The sequence below is a fragment of the Bubalus kerabau genome, chromosome 4 (assembly GCF_029407905.1).
Source record: "Bubalus kerabau isolate K-KA32 ecotype Philippines breed swamp buffalo chromosome 4, PCC_UOA_SB_1v2, whole genome shotgun sequence".
Lineage (NCBI taxonomy): Eukaryota > Metazoa > Chordata > Mammalia > Artiodactyla > Bovidae > Bubalus > Bubalus kerabau.
Window position 1 is genome coordinate 14,427,473 of NC_073627.1, and position 18,559 is coordinate 14,446,031.

An 18,559-nucleotide genomic window follows, 5' to 3' on the forward strand; every position below is an offset into this window, starting at 1 on the left:
CCTTCCAGAGGGCGCTGACGGCTCTGCAGCAGGCAGCGGGCCTGCCCTGAATGCAGAGCCGGGGTCTCCGTCTCGCCTGGTGTAGGCGGCTGCTCGGTCTGGGCTTCTGACCGCGTGATGGCACGTGCTACCTCCTGGGTGGCACTCACTCCTTGGCGGGAGGGTGGGTGCCCCGGGCGTGCAGTCCCTGCTGACCCTGGTGATGTGGGGCCGTGTTTGTGGTCCCCATTGCCCAGCTGGACTGAGTGTTCTTTGTCCCAAGTTTGAAATGGTGCTCTCACTCTGGAGTTAGACCAGCAAACAGGAGCTGTTCTACATACATTTATCTCTCAAAAAGCCTTTAAAAGTTTTTTTGCCAGGAGGAAAAAACAAACTGACTTTGTAGAGTGGGTATGTTCTGTGCTTAAAGGTTCAAGGGGAAACCAGCGCTATTTCTATGTGCACTTGTGGGAGAGTTTTCTGGGCCCTGGCCATTTGTCTTTGGGTGTCAGGTGTTTCTGAGGTAATGTGTGAGGGAAGCATCCTCAGAGAAGGGCTGCCAGCAGCCTTTGTCGAGCCTCCTGCGTGTTTCTTGTCCCGGGTTGAGGGTGCCAGGCCCTGCTGAGTGGCTGATGGTCACATAGCACCTGGGGCAGTAGGCCGGCTCCTCAGCCCCTCCGTGTCTCTGCAGGGTCCGCGAGGCAGCCATGACCAGTCTGATGGACCTGACTCTCCTGCTGGGTCGGAACCAGCCAGAGCTGATCGAGCCCCCCCTGTGAGTCTGTTCTCCCCGTGTGGGGAGAGGGGCAGCTCAGGCCCTCCCTCCCGACACCAGGGCCTCTGCCCCTGGCTTGGCCTCTCCTGGGGTTCAGGCCTGTTGGAGGACAGCCAGCTCCTGACCTCAGGGCCCCTGTGCCCGTGCCTGCTGCCGCTGGGGATTGGCCATCCTGTGCTCTGTTGGTGCCCTGGACACCGGGCTGCCTCTGGGCACCTTGCCAGCACAGAGTCACCGTGCCCCCTCCGTTGCTCTTGTCCAGGCCCCTGAGGAGACCTGGGCTGGCTTCCCCGGCAGCCCCCAGCCCAGTTCCTCTGGCTGCAGATGCCCCTTCCTCCATCTCTTCCCCTTCTTGGAGCCCATGGTCATGTCAGGCCCACTGCTTCCACTCCAGACCTCCGCGTGGGCTTCTGAGGCATCAGGTCCCGTCCCACCTGCCGCCGGGTTGGCCCAGGTGCCCGCTCTCTGGCTCCAGATGAGCTAACCCTGCACTCTGGTCTGCAGCTGCCAGCGGCTCATGTGCTGCTTAGCCCAGCAGGCGAGCGAGAAGATCGACCGGTTCCGTGCACACGCAGCTCGCGTGTTCCTGGCGCTGCTCCACGCCGACAGCCCCGCCATCCCCCACGTGCCCGCCCGGCCTGAGCTGGAGAGGCTTTTCCCCAGGTACTGGTTCCCGCTCCGGGGCGGGGGGACAGCCCTGCTCCCCGCGGGGCAGCCCCTCCAGCTCGCGCTCCTGTCTTGCAGGGCCGCCGTGGCCTCCGTGAACTGGGGCGCGCCCTCCCAGGCCTTCCCGCGCATGGCCCGCCTCCTGGGGCTGCCTGCCTACCGCTACCACACACTGCTGGGGCTGGCCGTGTCCGTGGGCGGCCTGACCGAGTCCACGGTGAGCAGGCGCCTGGGTGGCGGCCCTGTGAGGGAGCGCCGCCTCCTTCCTTCCTTCGGGACCCTCTGGGGGTGGGCAGGTGGTGTTCCCCTGACCTGACGGCACCTGAGGCAGGAGCTCGGCGGCCCGCTCCCTGGCTTTTGTTCGGGTCTGGATTCACGCCCCCACACAGTGAGGGCCCCGTGCTTCCCCAGCCGGTCTCTCCAGGTCCCTGTCCCCTGCTTGTTTGTTCTGTTGGTGGTTTGTTGTCTGTTCTGCTCTGTTGTCGCCCCTGTGTGACTCCCCCCCCGCCTCTCATCCCTCCCTTGGCCCCAATTCAGTGGGTTCGTGGTTTTCATCACTTTTGGAAAGGTGTCTGCCCCCCTCATTCCTGCTCACTGTCCGTCCTCTCCTCCTTCATGCTCCTGTTAAGTTACTCCAGTGTCTGCAGTTTTGTGTAGCCTGCCTGTTCCCTCCCACGGTTGAGTATTTTGTCATTGCTGTTCAGTCCTCACTTGTCTCTGACTCTTTGTGACCCCCACGGACTGCAGCATGCCAGGCTCCCCTGTCCTTCACTGTCTGCTGGAGCTTGCTCAAACTCATGAATGTTTGGTGTTTCAGTAATTGTATATTTCATTACCAAACATTCGGTTTGATCTGAAGCGTTCTTGTGCTTTTTCCTTGCACATCTCATGATTGCATTTTCTTTAATAATCATCACCCACTGTCCTGCACTCCGTTTCACGAGCTGGTGTCTGCTGTCGGAGGGAGGCCTGCACCTGCTCTTTTGCTCTGCTGACTCCTCCCTGAGGACTCACCTGTTGGGTGTTGGTTGTGTGATGGGGTTTGGTGTTATCCTGAGGGGAGGTGCCTTTGCTTTTGCTCCCCAGCAGCAGTGGTCGCCCAGATGCCAGGCATCTAAGTGGTGCTTCTTACAAATTTGGTGACAGTGTGTGAGGGCTTGGGTTGCCTCCAGAACTATTTCCCTGATATGGGTGTCTACACGCCCATGATGGGCTCCTCACGCCTGGCCTGGACAGCCTCTGCCGGATCCCCATGCTGTGTAGCAGACGAAAGTCGGTCACACAGGCAGCCCCGGAGGGGGAGCTGGGAGCAGGGTGGTCTTGTCCCTTTTACGAGAACGCTTCTCTGTGTGGCAGGTCAGGTACTCAACACAGGGCCTCTTTGAGTACATGAAGGAGATTCGGAACGACCCGGCGGCGCTGGAGGACCTCGGCGGGACCCTTCTGCAGGTCTTTGAAGACAATCTTCTGAACGACAGGTGAGCGCCGCTGTTGTCCCAGTGACTTCTCAGACCCCCAGGGTCTCACTGCCCAGCAGGATTTTGTGGGGAGGTAAGGTGGGCACAGCCAGGCAAGGGCGTGACCCAAGCACGCGTTCCCGGGTCTGGCCGTCACCTCCCAGGCCCCTCGGAGCCTGCACTCTGAGCCGGCTGTGTATGTTGGAAGTAAAGTGCCAGAGGCTGTGATCCCAAGACAGTTTGTCCGGCTCTGGCCTGGGTGCTTCCCAGTCGTGCCTGCCTGCATGTCATGGCCGCTGTTCTGACACGTGGCTCATGCACAACTGTGACCACAAGGATTGGAAAGCGACCAGTCTTCTCATCGTTTTTGCTGTAGCATTTTGTTAACTGCTTTTCCAAGAAGATGGAGTGTAGACCCCAAAGCCCTGACTGCAGACTTGGGGATGTTTCGTGCACCTTCTAAGAGGGCTGTTCCTGGGCTCGGTGCTCGGCTGGCCCAGGGCAGCCGGGCACCGGTCACTGTGGCTGGACTGCATGCCCCTCACATAGGCTGTATTCCTGGGAGCCAGACAGTCTGAATGAACAGGAACCCGACCCAGAGCTCTCCGCTCCGAGGCGTGGGTGACACCTAACGAGAGGCACGTAAAGAGTGCAGTCTGAGAAGTTGTGACTCATGCCAACATCCATGAAACACTCAAGCACATCTGTCACCCACAGTTCGCCTCCTGACCCCCCGCCCCCACCCCTTGTGACCCCCCAGCCCCAAGGTAACCACTGATCTGCTTTCTGTCACTGAGAAATCTGGGTGCCCCCAGCCTCACCACAGCTGGCCTGGTTGGCCCTTTCACTGCAGCTGATCTGACGGGGTGCGGTGTTTGTCGTGGCTGTGATTTGCCTCCCCTGCTGACCGAGGGTGCCGGGCCTCTTCTTGGGCACTCGTGGGCTGTCTGCAGAGCCTCTTTGGTCAGGTGTCTATCGGATCTTCTGACCTTTTTTTTTTAACTGGGTGTTTTTAACATGCTGCTGGAGTTTGAGGTTTCCTTACACATGTTGGACGAGTCCTCTGTGAGATGTGATTTGCACGTTTCCTCCCAGTCTCTAGCTTGTCTTCCACACTCCTAACAGTCTGTCTGTTAAGGAGAAACATTTTGTACTTTGATAAACTTGTTTGTATCCTTGTTCTTTTATGAATTGTGTTTTTTGTGTCATTGTCTAAGAAATTTCTGCCTGACTCAAGGCTCCACGACTGTCTCTTACGTTTTCTCCTAGAAGTTTCATAGTTTGAGTGTTCCGCTCAGACCTCGGGTCTGAGTGGGGTTGGTTTCTGTGCGATGCAACGACAGGTCCAGGCCTGTGTTCTGGTTTTCCTGTGGACGCCCCGTGCTCCACGTGTGCGAAAGACTGGCCTTCCCACTGCGTTGCTTTTGCGTCATTCTCAGAAATGGTGGGTGTGTGGTCCAGCCTGCAGCTCTTCTGTTCCTGGAAGTATTTGCTTGTCTTCACACCAGGATCACACGGTTTTGATCACTTGGGCTCTGCCACGATTATGTAAAGGCAGCGGTGCTAGCTCTCCAGGCCCGCGCTTTCTTCCCGTCGCTGCGTGGGCTTGCCTTCATCCTCGGTGTTTGCACATTAGCCTCGGGACTGGCTTGTCGTTTCCTGCACGTCCTGCCAGGAGTTTGGTTGGGGCTGAGCTGTTGGCCGTCCAGGGAGGCCCGCGAGGCAGCGGCACTGAGTTTCCCACGTGCGCGGGTCTGCCCTTCCGCTGTTCTGACACCTGGCGTCTCACACTTGCCTTCCCCCCAGGGTGTCCGTGCCGCTGCTCAAGACGCTGGACCAGATGCTGGCCAACGGGTGCTTCGACATCTTCACCGCCCAGGAGAAGTGAGTGCTCCCTGTGTTCTGTGTTCAGTGCTGCCTCAGTGGTTCAGCCTCGGGCTCACCTTGCAGAGAACCATTGATCAGATCCAGAGATCAGGCTTCTGGGAGATAGTTTCCTGGTATGTTCAGGGTCAGCTTTTATACACACTCTAAGAGCCACCAAGAACATCAGCGGCTCCCGTGGGGGTTGGGGGCTCCTGCTGTCCGTTTGGGACACGGAGCAGGTGGGGCGTTGCCCCTGACGGGGGCCTGCAGTCAGCACCGCTGTGGACGGTGGATTGGATGGTGAACGGGATCACAGAGGGCCTGTGATGGTCACGGTGCTGAGACCTGGGCCAGGTGAAGAGCCCATCTCAGACAGAGCGGGGCCACTGGGAGGCGGGCGGGGTGGGCACAGGGGGCGGATGCGAGGCCACTCCCCTCCCCACTGGGTTCAGGCTGCTCAGCTGCCGAGCACGGAGCACTGCAGCCGCTCCGCCAGCCTCCCCGTCTGCAGCCCTGGCATCTGGGCTTCATCTTCTCCCACTTCTGAGGTCTCTGCTCTCGGTCACTTGATCTCAGAGCTCCCCTAGGCTGACGGTGACAGTCGTTGGTCCTATTTCTGGGGGTTCTTCCACAGCCAGGGCAGCCTCCTTGTGCTGAGCAGGGTTCGGGCGAATCTTTCAAGGCCTCTGGCCTGCAATTTGAAAAAGGGTGGCACCGGGTTCTGCGCCGGTCCCCTCTGTGTGCCCGCCACACCCCCTCCACAGGCAGGAAGCTGGGCAGCTGCAGGCTCGCCCCCTTTGCCTCTCAGGCCTCGGTGGTGCCGTCTTGAGTCTTGTTCCTTGTCAGTTCCTCCAGGCGGGAGTGGATCTGGTTGGTCCCTGTTGCTCTGCCTTTGCTGAGACTCTCAAGTGCTCTTTTAACATCGAAGGGTTTCTCCTTTAATTTGCGGGTGGTGCAGCCCTGCGTGTTTGTATGCCTCCTGTTTGAGCAATGGCCTGTGCGTGCACGGGCTGCGCCGTGTGATCCTCGTGTACATTGCATGGCTGTACTTGCTAAGCGTTCTGTTTCAGATCTTAACCTATTTTCCTGCTTTGAAGATTTTCAGACTGAAATGGTAGGAGAAAGCAGCACTCCAGGTTGTCAGGCTCATCTCCAGCTGTGGGTTCGTGGCTGCTGGTGCTGGAGAGGAGCAGCTTGCCAGCAGATCTCTGTGGGTGTGCGGGCACGAGGCAGCCGAGGAGGACTGTGGGCTCCTGGGCAGGCCCCTGGGAGGGCGCAGTGGTTCTCAGACAGGAAGGCTGGACGGAGCAGGTGTGGACCAGAGAGGCCTGGGGGTCGAATTGGAAGGCTCTCCGAGCAGATCAGGATGCTGTAACAAATACCACAGCCCGGGTGGTTGAACACCAGAAACTCATTCCTCCCAGTGCTGAAGGTTGGATGTCCAAGTTCAGCAGAGGGACATGGTCTTCCCGTGTCTTCAGGTGGCAGAGAGACCACTAGAGACCACGTCTTCTCTTAGCCCACTGATCCCCTATGGGCTCCTCGTCAGCCTCCCAAGGCCCCACCTCCTAATGCCCTCACGTTCCAAGTTAGAACTTCAACATAGTAGACGTGAACATTCAGTTCATAGCAGAAATGTTTGGTTTAAGGTGCTTATATAGATCTCGTCCAGAGGAGATGGATCATCAAGGCTGGAACTCAGTAGAAAGTCCTCAGTAAACAGGTGGTATGTGATCTCATGAGGTCACGGGGGGGCAGGAGTAGACAAGTGGCTGGAGCAGGCATGTAGATGAGCAGGGCCTTGGCAGAGCCTTAGGGGTGCCCCACTGTTAGGCAGAGGGGAGCAGAGGGGAAGCAAATACACCAGGAAGGAGAGTTGGGGAGCAGCCACATAGGCTGAGAACAGGAGGGACCTCAGCGTCCAGAACCGGCCTGGGGTCGCGGCTCTGCCGGAGAGGAGCATGTTCCTCTCATGGAGACCCATGCTGGTCGTGGTCGCCATGGCCTCACGTTCTCCTCGGTCAAGCAGAACTGGGTGGGGGGCGCCCCTGGTCCCTCCTTGACCCTCCAAGAACCTGGACGCAGGAGTCCTGGGACCCAGTCACGGTGCAGTCGTTTTCCTTGATCCTGGGCTGAGCCTGCTGCTGCCATGGCCCACGTCGGCTAGGCATGCAGTGGGGTGGGGGTTCTGGGTGTTCCTGTTACTTCGAGGCCCCGCAAGGGCGTGGCCTGCCCTCCTGTTGCAGGGCCGTGGGACAGGGAGGTGCGTGGGGAAGGTGGCTTGTCGAACAGGACAATGGGGCTCTGTCCCCTGCTGCACTTGCAAAGGGGCCAGCTGGGTGCCCTGGCGTGCATCCCCAGGGGTGAGTTGTCTTTGGGGGCCGCCATCGGCAGATGCTCCCCGGAAGCCCACCTCCAGGTCCTGACCTTTCCTTTCAGTCACCCCTTCTGTGTGAAGCTGCTTGCGCTTTGTAAGGAAGAGATCAAGAAATCCAAAGACGTCCAGAAACTGCGGTCCAGCATCGCGGTGTGAGTTCCAAGGAACTTATTAAGGCGGGAAGGGGAGAGGCCGGCCCAGCAGCTGAGCACAGGGTTGGGGATGTTCGTTCTGATGCTTCCGTGTTCCTGGCAGAGCAGGGGGGCCCTGCCAAACCCTGCCCACCCTTGGGCCAGCCTCCTAGGCAGGTCAGTGGGCACTGGGTCAGGGAGCCTTGTCATAGAACAAGACTCAATCCCGACAGTGGAGGTATGGATGCCCCCACCGACAGAGAGAAAGTGGATATTGAACCTGGGCTGCCTCCCTGCAGGGAGACGGCCCTGAGGCCTGGGGGTCCTCACAGGCAGCACCTGGGTCCCCTCCTGCCCCCGGGAAGCGAAGGTGTGGGGTGTTGTGGGTCACTCACTGGAGTGTGGGGTCCCCCCGCAGGTTCTGTGGGCTGGTGCAGTTCCCCGGAGACGTGAGGAGGAAGGTCCTCCTGCAGCTCTTTCTCCTGCTCTGTCACCCCTTCCCCGTGGTGAGTGTCCCGGCCCCCACATCGGTGCTGGGGGGCTGATGCTTCCTGGTGTTGGCGTGGGCGGCCCTCAGTGGAGGGTGGGCCTCGTCACGGTGGGCGGGGTGCCCTGTGCCTGGTGGCTGCAGCAGCTGCCGTGTGATGGCTGAGCTTGGCCCCTGCCCCTGGGGGTGGGTCCTGATGTTCCCCTGGGGCCCCAGGCAATGGGCCCGGGTGCCAGGGAAACGCCCACACTCGGGGGGACCCCTGCCCCCCTGGGATCCTGGCCGCAGGTACGCCTGGGTGCCCCACCGAGAATAGGCGTTCAGCCTATCAGTGTCCTGCGGGCTCTGGTTCTGAGGCTTCTGGAAGGCTCAAGCTCAGTGGCTTTACCCCCACCTGGGGCAGCACCTGCCCCACAGCCCCCACCCCAGAGTCAGGTTCCCAGGCAGTCTTCTCTTCCTTTGACAGAAGAGGTACCCCAAGGTGACATCTTCCTAGTGGGGCCACTGGATGCCCCTTTCCCCATGATCAGAAATGCAGGTTCCAGGCCCTGAGCTGCTGGCCAGGACTCCGGGGGTGGGCCTGGGGGTTCTGAGGGCACCTGTTCCATGAAGTAAGTCCCCACCAGGCACAGCTAGACGAGAAAACGGGTGAGAGGACTGCTCTGATCAGGGGCAGGGTTTAGCGCAGCATTTTAGCGAGGGCATGTTGGAAGCTGTGCGGCCTCCTCCTGATAAGGGCCGCTGGGGGCTGCGGGGTGGCCATGGCGGTTGTGGCCATGGATCGTGAGTGGGGAGAGGTCAGCTCCTCTTAGCTGTCTGCCCAGCCAGCCTTTCCTGGTTTCCCGGGACTCTGGGCCCTCAGGAGCTGCCTGGCCCCCATCCCTGCTCCCAGCCAAGGTCCCATCAGCTCTGCTCTCCGTCCTGCCAGATCCGGAAGAACACGGCCAGCCAGGTGTATGAGATGGTGCTGACCTACGACGTGGTGCCCGCTGCGGTCCTGGACGAGGTCATGGCTGTGCTCAGCAGCACGGCCTGGTGAGTGTGGCCCAGCCTTCTCCCGGGAGCGTGGCGGGTGCAGCACCTCGGCAAGTGGGACCCCCGGAGCGTGTCGTGGTCTCTCCCAGAACCCTCCAGAGGTTAGAGGAAAGGGGGGCTCCAGCCCTCGGCTCAGCTCTGGGTTACGAGGCGGCAGTGGTGTCTGGCCGACCCCTCCTCACCTACGTGTCTGCGTTTCTGTCGCACAGGCTCACTTTCTCCCACCCAAGAGGATGAGGAAGGAGAGGGTGCCTCCTGCTCCTGGGGTGTTTGGGTTGGAAGATCCTCGAAGTGAAATTATTTTTTACCAAATACCATTTTTTTAAAGTGAAAAGTTGGGTTGTTCCAAGCACTGATTGGTTAGAGCCTAACTTATTTTTTTGTGGCCACTTTTCCATTGATCGTGTCATGGCTCTGGGCGCCCTTTCTGCAGTTTATTGGGGTTGAAATCACTTGAGAATGGCAGCTCCCGCCCCCTGAACTATGGTGTCAGAAGTGCAGGGAGGCGTGGCGGGGCGGGCAGTGTCTCCCTCCGTGGGGAATGTCTCCCTCCCACCCCAGACACTCACTTCCCTCCTGGCGCCCAGGGCCACCCCTCGTTCCAGGTCAGGGCTCCAGGGTTGTTTTAAGCACAGTTCCTGCCATCTCTGTTGGCTCCTTGACTCTTGATGGGTTTGGATGACAGGTTTGAAAGGGGTGTTGAGTGGGGCAAGGAGGCGCTGATGGAGAAGCAGGGAAGGGGTGGCCCACGAGCAGGGTCCAGCAGGCAGCAGCGCAGGATGACGGGGGTGACGCTTGTCCCGCTCCAGGCACCACTCACATGTATGCGCACACCCTCGGGCACTTGCATGTGCTCCTTCAAGGTGACTACGCTCCTCGTCCCCATTTTGGGCACAGAACCAAAGTTCAGAGGTTGCTCAGGCAGCAGCAGTGAGGCCCCCAGGACTGGGTTCCGTCCAGGTCGGGTCACCCTGCTTACGAGGGAGGGACATGCATCATGTCCTCACGTGGCCCTCCCTCAAAACAGTGACGTTCCTGCAGGGCCGAGCCCTGCGCATGGAGACCGAGCGTCGATGCAGCTCCCGCCCCCACCTGGCAGCCCAGCTCCCCCGAAGGACAGGGCAGGGCCTCGGGTTTTAGGGCGTCGTCGAGGTTTCCTTGGGACACCCTTGCCTCCAGGAGGAGGGCGTTCTGGTAAACATGCTGCAGGCCCCGCGATGAAAATTCCAGAGCAGAAAGCATGGCCCCAGGAGACGGGACGCCTCTGCTCTGCGAGCCGCTGGACAGGGCACGCTTGTCTGCGATGTCAGTGATAACAGCACAGAGGCGTGTCCTCCACGCTTGAGAAGGACCGTGAAGGGAAGGTGACGTGAAGCCACCAGCGCCCGGTGGGCCCCAGGGTCCCCTTGAGCTCCCATACCTGCCTTCCTCTTCTCACAGTTCAGGGCAGAGGGGGCGCGTTCCCAATTCCTTTGCTAAAAAATTCCAGAGGATTTATGGATAACTTTTTTATCTTATAACAAAAGAAAAACATGCTCAGTTTTCTTTATGGTGTTGCTAAATATAATTTTTATTTTTAATGAAAGTTGTAAATAAACAGCTTTCAAAGTCAAATAAAACCCATCTGTGCCCTAGCCTCCACCTCCCTGCTGTCTTGGTGTTTCCTGGCTCTGGCCCAGGGTGGGGCTTCCTGAGAAAGCATTCAGGAGCAAGGCCTTGTGTGAGTGTGGGTGAGGCATCCTTTTCCCTGATTTCACCTCATCTCGGGCATTGGGGTTTCTGCACACCCGACAGGAAGATCTTGGCAGATTTACCCGCGTGGACTGTCCCCATGGCTGACGTTGCTCCCTGCCTTCTCCTCCCCAGGGACGCCGAGCTCCCGGTCGTGAGAGCCCAGCGGAACCGCCTGTGTGACCTCCTGGGCGTGCCTAGACCGCAGCTGGTTCCCAAGGTATCACCTGCCCCTCAGGCCACCTGGGGGACCTGGGGTCCCTTCCTTGTGAGACCTCCAAACACAGCTCCATGAGCTCCTGTTCTGAGTTCCAGGGTCTAGAACATTCCAGGATGAGCTGCGTGCCACACATTCCATGTCGATCCCTTTCAGGATCCCAGGAGGCAGCACAGCAGGACTGTGGGATGGGGGCAGAGCCGAGGCCCACACTCTTCTCTCCCACCTGCCCCCCCCGTCCCACCAGATGGGCCCACCCTGAGCCCTGGGGCCGTCCTGAGCGATGGCGGTGCTCCTGCCGCTGCTCCCCCCGCCCCCCACGCTCTTCCGCCAGGCATGTCTCACGTGTGTCCTGTGGAGCATCAGCACCCAGGCCTGGCCCGCTGAGCACCCATCTCTCGCCCTCGGAGCAGCACAGCAGCCTTCCGCTGTGTCCACTGCCCCCCGGGCCTTTGTCCCCCCAGGGCCGGCTGCCGTCCGCCTGCCGCGGCCGCCGTCCTCCGTGGCGCATGTGCCTCGTCGCTGCGGTTTTCTGACGCTGAGGGCTCCAGGCCGCTCTTGCAGCTTCTGTGTCATTGGGAGACTTGAGACTGTTTCGTGTGTGCCTGGAGAGGATCAGGGCTCTATTTCTTTTCAGTCTGTGGGTCCTGCAGGAGTGGAGGTGGGTCGCAGCAGCTTGGGCTGGGGTCCTAGGGAGGGCCCGTGCCCTCCTCCTGTCCCCACCAGCTGTGTCCCTCTGACCTTGGGCACGAACCCTGCTCTGGAGAGGCTGTTGAGGAAGGACCTGTATGCAGGAGAGCGTGGTGCCGAAGCTCTAGGTCTCCAGGCACCCCAGTGTTTGCCCTGGCCACCCCAGGCGTGCGCCTCAGGCTGCCGGGGCACCAGTGCCCGTTTCTGGGGGACTCGCCGGGCCGAGGACTCGGGCGGGCAGTGCTGAAGCAGACTCCAGCATGACGGTGCTCATGTGTGGCGTCTGCGATGGGCGCTCCCTGGTTTCCCTGGTGACAGGAACGTGGCCACTTTTTCTGAGATCTGAAGTGTTGGGACATTGTCTTTCCTTGCGTGTCAGACCTTTTGTGTTCTCTCCAGGTTGCCCATCTTTCTATACTTTTGTCTTCAGGGTCCTTTTTCTGGACGTGTGTCCTGCAAATGTCTCCTCGTCCTTAGACTTAATATTGTCCTGTTTGGGTATCTCAACCTCCTGTAGGGTTGACAGTCTTTTTCCTAAGAGCTTTACTGTATTACTTTCTACGTTTGGACTACGATCTGCCTGATCAGCTCCTCCTGGCCGCGTGGTGGCGTCAGGCCACACGCGTGGCTCCATTCTCGGATCATTGTCCATCCATGAGCCAGCCAGCCTACAGCCCCAGATGCAGGCCTCAAGATGCAGGGAGGGCTCTGGGGTCTCACAGTGGGTCCTGGTGCCCAGTTATCTCAGCCTCACGGTTCTTTTTGCTTCACGGTCGTCTTCTCTTCCCAGTCCTTGGGTTCGCACCACCCCTGTAGGATAGACCTGTTGGGAGTTTGGCCAAGGTTGCCTGCAGCCTGAAGGTCCATTAGGTGAGAAGTGACGTCTCTGCTCCGAGTTTCTTGACCGAGAACACGGTGTGTCCATCCATGGACCCCTCAGGGTTTTATGGTTTTTGGAGCAGAGATGTTGCATGTCTTTTTGTAATTGTCCCACAGTTCTTGGATTTTCCACCCCTCCAACCCCCATTTTTGTTTCTCTTTGCCTTTCAGTTTAGGAAGTTTCTGTTGACCTGTCTGCAGGCTCACTGATTGTGTCCTTGGCCCCATCTGGCCTTAGGAGGCGCCCACTGGAGGCACCTGTTTCACCCGCAGTGCTGGTGGCCCCTCCGTCGCTGCTTGCGTGACTGTCCCTCCCTGCGTGGCCTCTGCGGTGTCCACCAGAGCCCTTGGTGTACTAATCCGGGTTGTGTCAAGCTCCTGGTCTGATAGTTGCAGTACCTCTGCCATTTCTGAGTCTGCTTCTCACATGTGCACTGTCTCTTCAGACTGCTTTCTCTCGCCTTTCTGTATTTTGTATGTTTTTGTTGCTGCTGCTGCTAAGTCGCTTCAGTCGTGTCCGACTCTGTGCGACCCCAGAGACGGCAGCCCACCAGGCTTCCCCGTCCCTGGGAATCTCCAGGCAAGAACACTGGAGTGGGTTGCCATTTCCTTCTCCAATGCATGAAAGTGAAAAGTGAAAGTGAAGTCACTCAGTCGTGTCCGACTCTTAGCGACCCCATGGACTGCAGCCCACCAGGCTCCTCCACCCATGGGATTTTCCAGGCAAGGGTGCTGGAGTGGGGTGCCATTGCCTTCTCCAATGTTTTTGTCGAGGGCCAGCCTTTTAGGGGAACAGGCGTGAGATAACCGGAGTGTGAGGAATTTGCTGCAGCAGCAGGTTCGAAGCCGAGTTGCTCCTGGCCCTGGTCCGCAGGGGAACCACGCAGGAGTGTGAGCTCCTTGGAGAGGCTGCCAGGGCTTCTCATCCTTGTGCCCGGCCACGCTCAGCCACCAGCTGTTTGTCAGTCACCGTTTAAGTTTGTCTTCTAGATCTTTTCTGTTTCCCAGCTTTGGGGTGGGGGCTGAGAAAGGTGACTGGTTTTCAGTCTGTGTATGACTGTACTTTGTTGCCATTTTGTTGATTATTGAGAAAAATCTCAGTTTCTCTTTTCAGTTTTCTCAACTTCTGTGATGCATTTGAAGCTGTGTTCCCTGTAGCTCAGCTGGTAAAGAATCCATGTGCAATGCAGGAGACTCTGGTTTGATTCCTGGGTTGTTAAGATCCCCTGGAGAAGGGATAGTCTACCCGTAACTCCAGTATTCTTGCCTGGAGAATCCCGTGGACAGAGAAGCCTGGCGGGCTACACAGTCAGCAGGGTTGGCAAAGTCAGACACGACTGAGCCGCTTTCACTCCCTACAGGTGCCTGTAGCTTTTAAAGCCTGTGGCGTCTTCCTGGCGGATTGACATCGGTGGGAACATTCTCATTTATCTATGATGATACCTCGTGCCTTAAGTCTCCTTGGTGTGATGTCGAGCACCACAGCGGAGTTTTTGTTTAGTGTTTATGTAGTGTATCTCTTTTCGTTATTTCACTTCCAATTTCTGTATGTTCTTATAAACAGTAGATAGGTCTTATCTCCTTTTAATCCAGTTTAACCATTGTTGGTAGCTTGAGTGTTTTCTCCACTTGCATTTAATGTGTGATTTTGGCTTTATTGGGTTGGTTTGCCAATTTCTTTTCAGTCATTTCTTTCCTTTCTTGTCATCGTTGGCAGTGGTTAATGACGTTTTTACCATCTCACTTCCCCTTCTGTTAACTTCCTGCAGCTTTCCTGCTGTTCTGTTAGGGGCTGCTCGTCGGCGGCGCTCCTTCCTGATGTACTGCACTCAGAACTGCGGCACCGCGGCTCAGCTGTGGTGCCCTCGCTGCCCAGGGCCCAGGCGTGCCTTCCATTCGGCCACTTCTCCCTTCATTGTCCTTCAGTTCACTGTGCTCTTAACTCTCCATTTCTCCTCTCTGTGGCAGAGTTATTCCTGAGGTGAAGTCTCCCCCACCCCCACCTGCCATACAAGGGTACGGCCCTTGCCTTCTCTGGGGGCCCTGCAGGACCCCCCTCAGATGTGAGGCAGGGGCAGCACCAGTCGGTCCCCAGGTGATGCTGTTGGTGACAGGGTGGCCAGATGAGTGTTGATTCTGTCTCCTCATGTGATGGCCAAGCACACCACCAGCTTCCTAAGGAAACGCGCTTTCAACATTATTAGGAAAATGTTGTAAAGATGGGTGAAGCGGTGGGGACAGGACAGTCACCCTCCATACCCGCTCTCTGTGCAGAGGTGGTGTCGGCCGGGGGGCTCCCAGCATGTTCGGGGAAGTGGCACAGATGCAGTTTTCGCAAGAAATGGGGTGCAGGGGCGGCTGGGGAGACAGCACTGACTGGCTGGCCTTGTCCCGTGTCCCCCGCAGCCTGCTGTCCGCTGAGGCGAACTCGCGCCTGCCTGGCCGGGAGGAGGAGCCCAGGCACGGTTGACAGAGAAGATGCAGACGGACGACAGCCTGGCTGGTGTGTGCGAGGGACCTGGCGTCTGTTACCTGGAGGTGGTGTCTCCTCACATGCGTCCTGCGTCCGAGCCCGAGCCCCCTGGCCTGTCGGTGCTTCCGTCCTCATCCCCAACCCACGTTTAATAAAATTCCCTGCTGAGCAGCTCCCCGCCTGTGTCTGCCATTGGTGCCAGCAGGGATGTCTGGTCAGGGAGCTGGAACCAGAGAGGCGTGTAAGGTCCCTCCCCACCCACCCCTGCTGAGACCCACAGGGAGGGGTGCCCGGGAGCACAGGCCTGGGGAGACCGGCTGCAGCCCCCAGCTGTCCCGTCACCACGGCCGCTGTGGCCTTGCTGGGTTTGGTCTTACCCACTGACAGGCTCTAGGAGACTCACACTTAACGTCAGATCACAGGGCGGAGAGGGCGCCTGCCCCAGGCCCTTTTGAGGGGTTGTGTGACAGTGTCTCCCCTCACCCTGTTCTGGCATCCCGTGCACACGGCCATCGCTAGTTCTGCCTTCCTGTGGTTTTGTTCAGTCAGAGCTGACACTGTTTTGAATGCTGCGGGGACCAGTTTCATCCACACACGGGACTTGTGATGGTAGCTCAGACCCTGGACTGAAACGGTGTGGTCAGCAGCTTCATAGCTGTGCCGCGTGTGACCTCCAGGAAGTGGAAGAACCACACGGTCTGCACCTTTTTCCCATTTGTCCAGAGTGGGGCACACACTCACTCGGGGTTTGTGAAGCAGACAGGCTGCTTCTCTCCACGCAGGCCTGTCCAGAGGCCAGCGCGCGTCAAGGTTCCCCACCTGGGCACTTGTGTGGCCGGGGGGTCGGCGCCTCCCGGGGTGAGGTCTGGATGCAGCAGAGATGTGGACGGACAGGTGAGAACACGTGAGGCACAGCTGTAGAGCCACGATGGTGCCGCTGCACCCAAGCCACAGGACAGACTGCCTCTCATGGGACGCGTGGGGCCATGTGGACTCAGCCCGCGCGGCAGGAACAAACAGGGCCCTGTGGGCACGCAGACCTTGGTGCACAGCTGGTTTCCAGTCTTCACTGCTGCCACCTGAGGGCAAGTAGCTGCTGTGGGGACTGTCCTGTGTATCGCAGAACGTTTAGCCACAACCTAGATGCCGGCGGGAGCCCCTCCCAGTTGTGATGACAAAAACACCTTCAGGCAGATTCCTGAAAACAGTGACCACGTAACAAGAATAACAGCTACTGTGTGGATTTTCAAAAGCACGTAGAATTTTGACAACAGTAGCAGCAGTGTGAATACATGCGGTTTTAGGTTTTAGAGCTCTGTGGCCAGAACACCAGTTCTCCTGCCTCTGACTGACACCTTTGTATTTTGTGAAGGGTCTTCCGAGACCCTCTGCACGTGGACCACAGTGCTTTAATCACCAAGGCTGGGAATTCCGACCCAGACGTGGCTTCACAATGCGGCCACTCCTGATTGTTCAAGCCCCCTTGACCCTCCTCAGAGCCAGGAGTTACTGCCTCGTTCATGTGAACTGTTAGGGCAGGGCCTCCATCCCTGGGAGTCATCACTCACTCCGGCATCAATGACACTAACGATTCAACACGTCGACGATTTCTTCTTGGATCAAGGAGACAAGCCCAGTGGCACCAGCATCACCTTCAGGGGAGAGCCACTGGGCTCCCGAGACCAAGAGACCAAATGGAGAAATGGGCAGTGCCCGGCCATTTCTCAACTCAGGACTGCTGTAGCTGCGGGCTCCCGGGGGCCAGGACATGGTCAGAACTGCCACCTTCCCCAATTATGGTCACACTTCCAACACAGGACCAACCAGAGAAAGAGGCGCGCCCCTGCCAGGCACTGCGGGCCTCTCCCTCCCCGACCCAGGTCTCCGCCACACTCAGAGAGGGGCTGACTCCCCACCGGACAAGCGTCAGCGCACAGCCTCTGTCCCCTGTGGGGCCTCGTCCAGCCCCACGTCTCTAACGTAGACTGACCCCACACAGAGCTGCGCGTCCACCCGGACCACACAGAGGGCAGAGCTGGGAACGAAGTGGGGCGTTGGGGTTCGTGGCCATGGGGAGCTGGGAGTGACCAGTACAGGCTGCTGGTGCCACTGACATGAGGGATGCTGAGGAGGGCGTGGTGGGCAACCAAGCCCCTGCCCTAAGCAGAGGAGCTGTTCCAGGTCTTAGTCTGTTTGTACACATGTGTGGACACATCAGAAATACATGGTGGGGCGCAGACCACACATAAAACACGCCTGGTCAAAACACTGAGCACCCTCTTGGTGAGTGGGGTTTGTGGGGCATCTGGGCACCACCCGCCACATGCATGTGGGGCCCTCCTTCCCTGCTGGCCCTCAGCCCTGGGCTGCAGCTGCTGGGGGCCTCGTACATACCTGGGAGCAGCTGCCACGGGTCTGTCAGCTGAAGTGAAGGAAGTCCCGGCCCTCCTGCAGGTTCAGCGACCTCAGGTTGTCCTCAAACGCGCCCCCCGTAAGGTCCTGTGGAAGGAGCAACAGGTCAGCTCTGTCCAGCCTGTGCCGGGGACCCCAAGGTGCTCCCTATGAACTCCTGTTCCATGGCTGAGGATGGAGGGGCCTGAAGGGAATCCGCTGGCCACTGTGTCTCACTGGTCACCAGGGAGATGGGGGGCAGGGGGTCCTCTGAGGGGCCTCCACCCACCCTGCCTTTGGCCCCCCGCTGCAGGTGGTGGCTGACCCACCCCGGGGACTCCGGTGAGGCTCACGTGGGCAGTCCCTTTCACTCATGCCTGGGTCCAGGGCAGACCCAGCTTCCCCGCTCCTGACTTGATCCTGGGGTCTCTCTGATGTCCCCCTGCCCCACGCCCTCTGCAGGGGCCACAGGTGGGAGGCGGCCCAGGGACGGAGCCTGTGACTCCACAACCAGCTGCAGGCAGAGCCCTTCCTACCCCCCACCCCAGGCCTGTCCCCATGGCTGTGACAAGCCGGGGCCCTGCAGGAGGCAGGCTCCGCCCACGTCTGCCCTGGGACCCTGCTGGCGCCCTGGGACCTTTCTGGCACGGGACTCGCTGGTCCAAAAATGTTCGGCCAAGCCTGCCTGGTGGCCACCCCATGGATCCCCAGCCCTCCTGTGTGGGCCACAGCGGGTATGGGGAAACGCTTGCAGGTGCCTGTCCTTCGTCCCAGCGCCACCTGCCAGGTTCCCTCCTGCCTCCATAACCAGCAGGGCAGGCGTCTCTAGCCGGACGTGGGAGGGGTGACCTGACCACCACGTTCCTCCCATTGCGTGTCACCTCTCCTGGGACCCCACATGGAGGCTCCCCCTTGTCCTTGGCCATTTCTACAGCTACTGCTATTACGTAAGTTTTGCTAGAAGTATTTGAATGGAAACCATTCTACCTGGAAAACAACTGGAATTTCCACATTCTGTTCCCTACTTGCTGCCTGGTCTCAGCCCCCCTGTTCTCCTCCCATTATCTCCAATTTTCAAAGGAAACACATGTGGGTTCAGGGCCAGCCCGGTCACAGACCTGGGTTGATAGAGGGGCCCCTGGGCAGGCAGGCCTGTCCCTAACCTGGGGAGGGGACTGACTTCACAAAACTGTTCAAGTTAGATGCTTCCATGAGTGGACAGACCTCCTTAAGACAACAGAAAGGTCAGACAAAACCAAGGACGAGAACCCAGAGGGTACAGGGGACTTCTATAGGTCATGAAACACACAATCCCGTAGACAAGCTGATCAGAAATGTCAGGGGAGGAAATCCACACACCTGATGTGGGAAAGATCTCAGCCTTGCCAATGATCAGACAGAAACG

The 18,559-nt window shown here is 58.8% G+C and overlaps 2 protein-coding genes across 6 annotated transcripts in view; one reads left to right on the forward strand and one right to left on the reverse strand.

Annotated features, from left to right (window-relative positions):
- Window positions 1-14,937, forward strand: part of TBCD (tubulin folding cofactor D) — a 146,200-nt gene extending 131,263 nt beyond the window's left edge. For 2 of the 3 annotated variants that reach the window (XM_055575473.1, XM_055575475.1), the window contains 11 exons: window positions 671-754; window positions 1,259-1,417; window positions 1,499-1,637; window positions 2,777-2,898; window positions 4,684-4,761; window positions 7,183-7,272; window positions 7,670-7,757; window positions 8,667-8,773; window positions 10,409-10,493; window positions 10,640-10,724; window positions 14,697-14,937. In XM_055575473.1, coding sequence (XP_055431448.1) covers window positions 671-754; window positions 1,259-1,417; window positions 1,499-1,637; window positions 2,777-2,898; window positions 4,684-4,761; window positions 7,183-7,272; window positions 7,670-7,757; window positions 8,667-8,773; window positions 10,409-10,493; window positions 10,640-10,687 — 1,000 coding nt within the window. In that variant the 3' untranslated portion in view covers window positions 10,688-10,724; window positions 14,697-14,937. The remainder of the gene's footprint in view (window positions 1-670; window positions 755-1,258; window positions 1,418-1,498; window positions 1,638-2,776; window positions 2,899-4,683; window positions 4,762-7,182; window positions 7,273-7,669; window positions 7,758-8,666; window positions 8,774-10,408; window positions 10,494-10,639; window positions 10,725-14,696) is intronic. The other variant, XM_055575474.1, reaches the window with a different exon arrangement.
- A 293-nt stretch (window positions 14,938-15,230) lies between these two features.
- The window catches only part of B3GNTL1 (UDP-GlcNAc:betaGal beta-1,3-N-acetylglucosaminyltransferase like 1), a 104,816-nt gene continuing 101,487 nt past the window's right edge, over window positions 15,231-18,559 (reverse strand). For 2 of the 3 annotated variants that reach the window (XM_055575478.1, XM_055575476.1), the window contains 2 exons: window positions 17,158-17,262; window positions 15,231-15,961 (listed from right to left, as the gene is read on the reverse strand). In XM_055575478.1, coding sequence (XP_055431453.1) covers window positions 17,182-17,262 — 81 coding nt within the window. In that variant the 3' untranslated portion in view covers window positions 15,231-15,961; window positions 17,158-17,181. The remainder of the gene's footprint in view (window positions 15,962-17,157; window positions 17,263-18,559) is intronic. The other variant, XM_055575477.1, reaches the window with a different exon arrangement.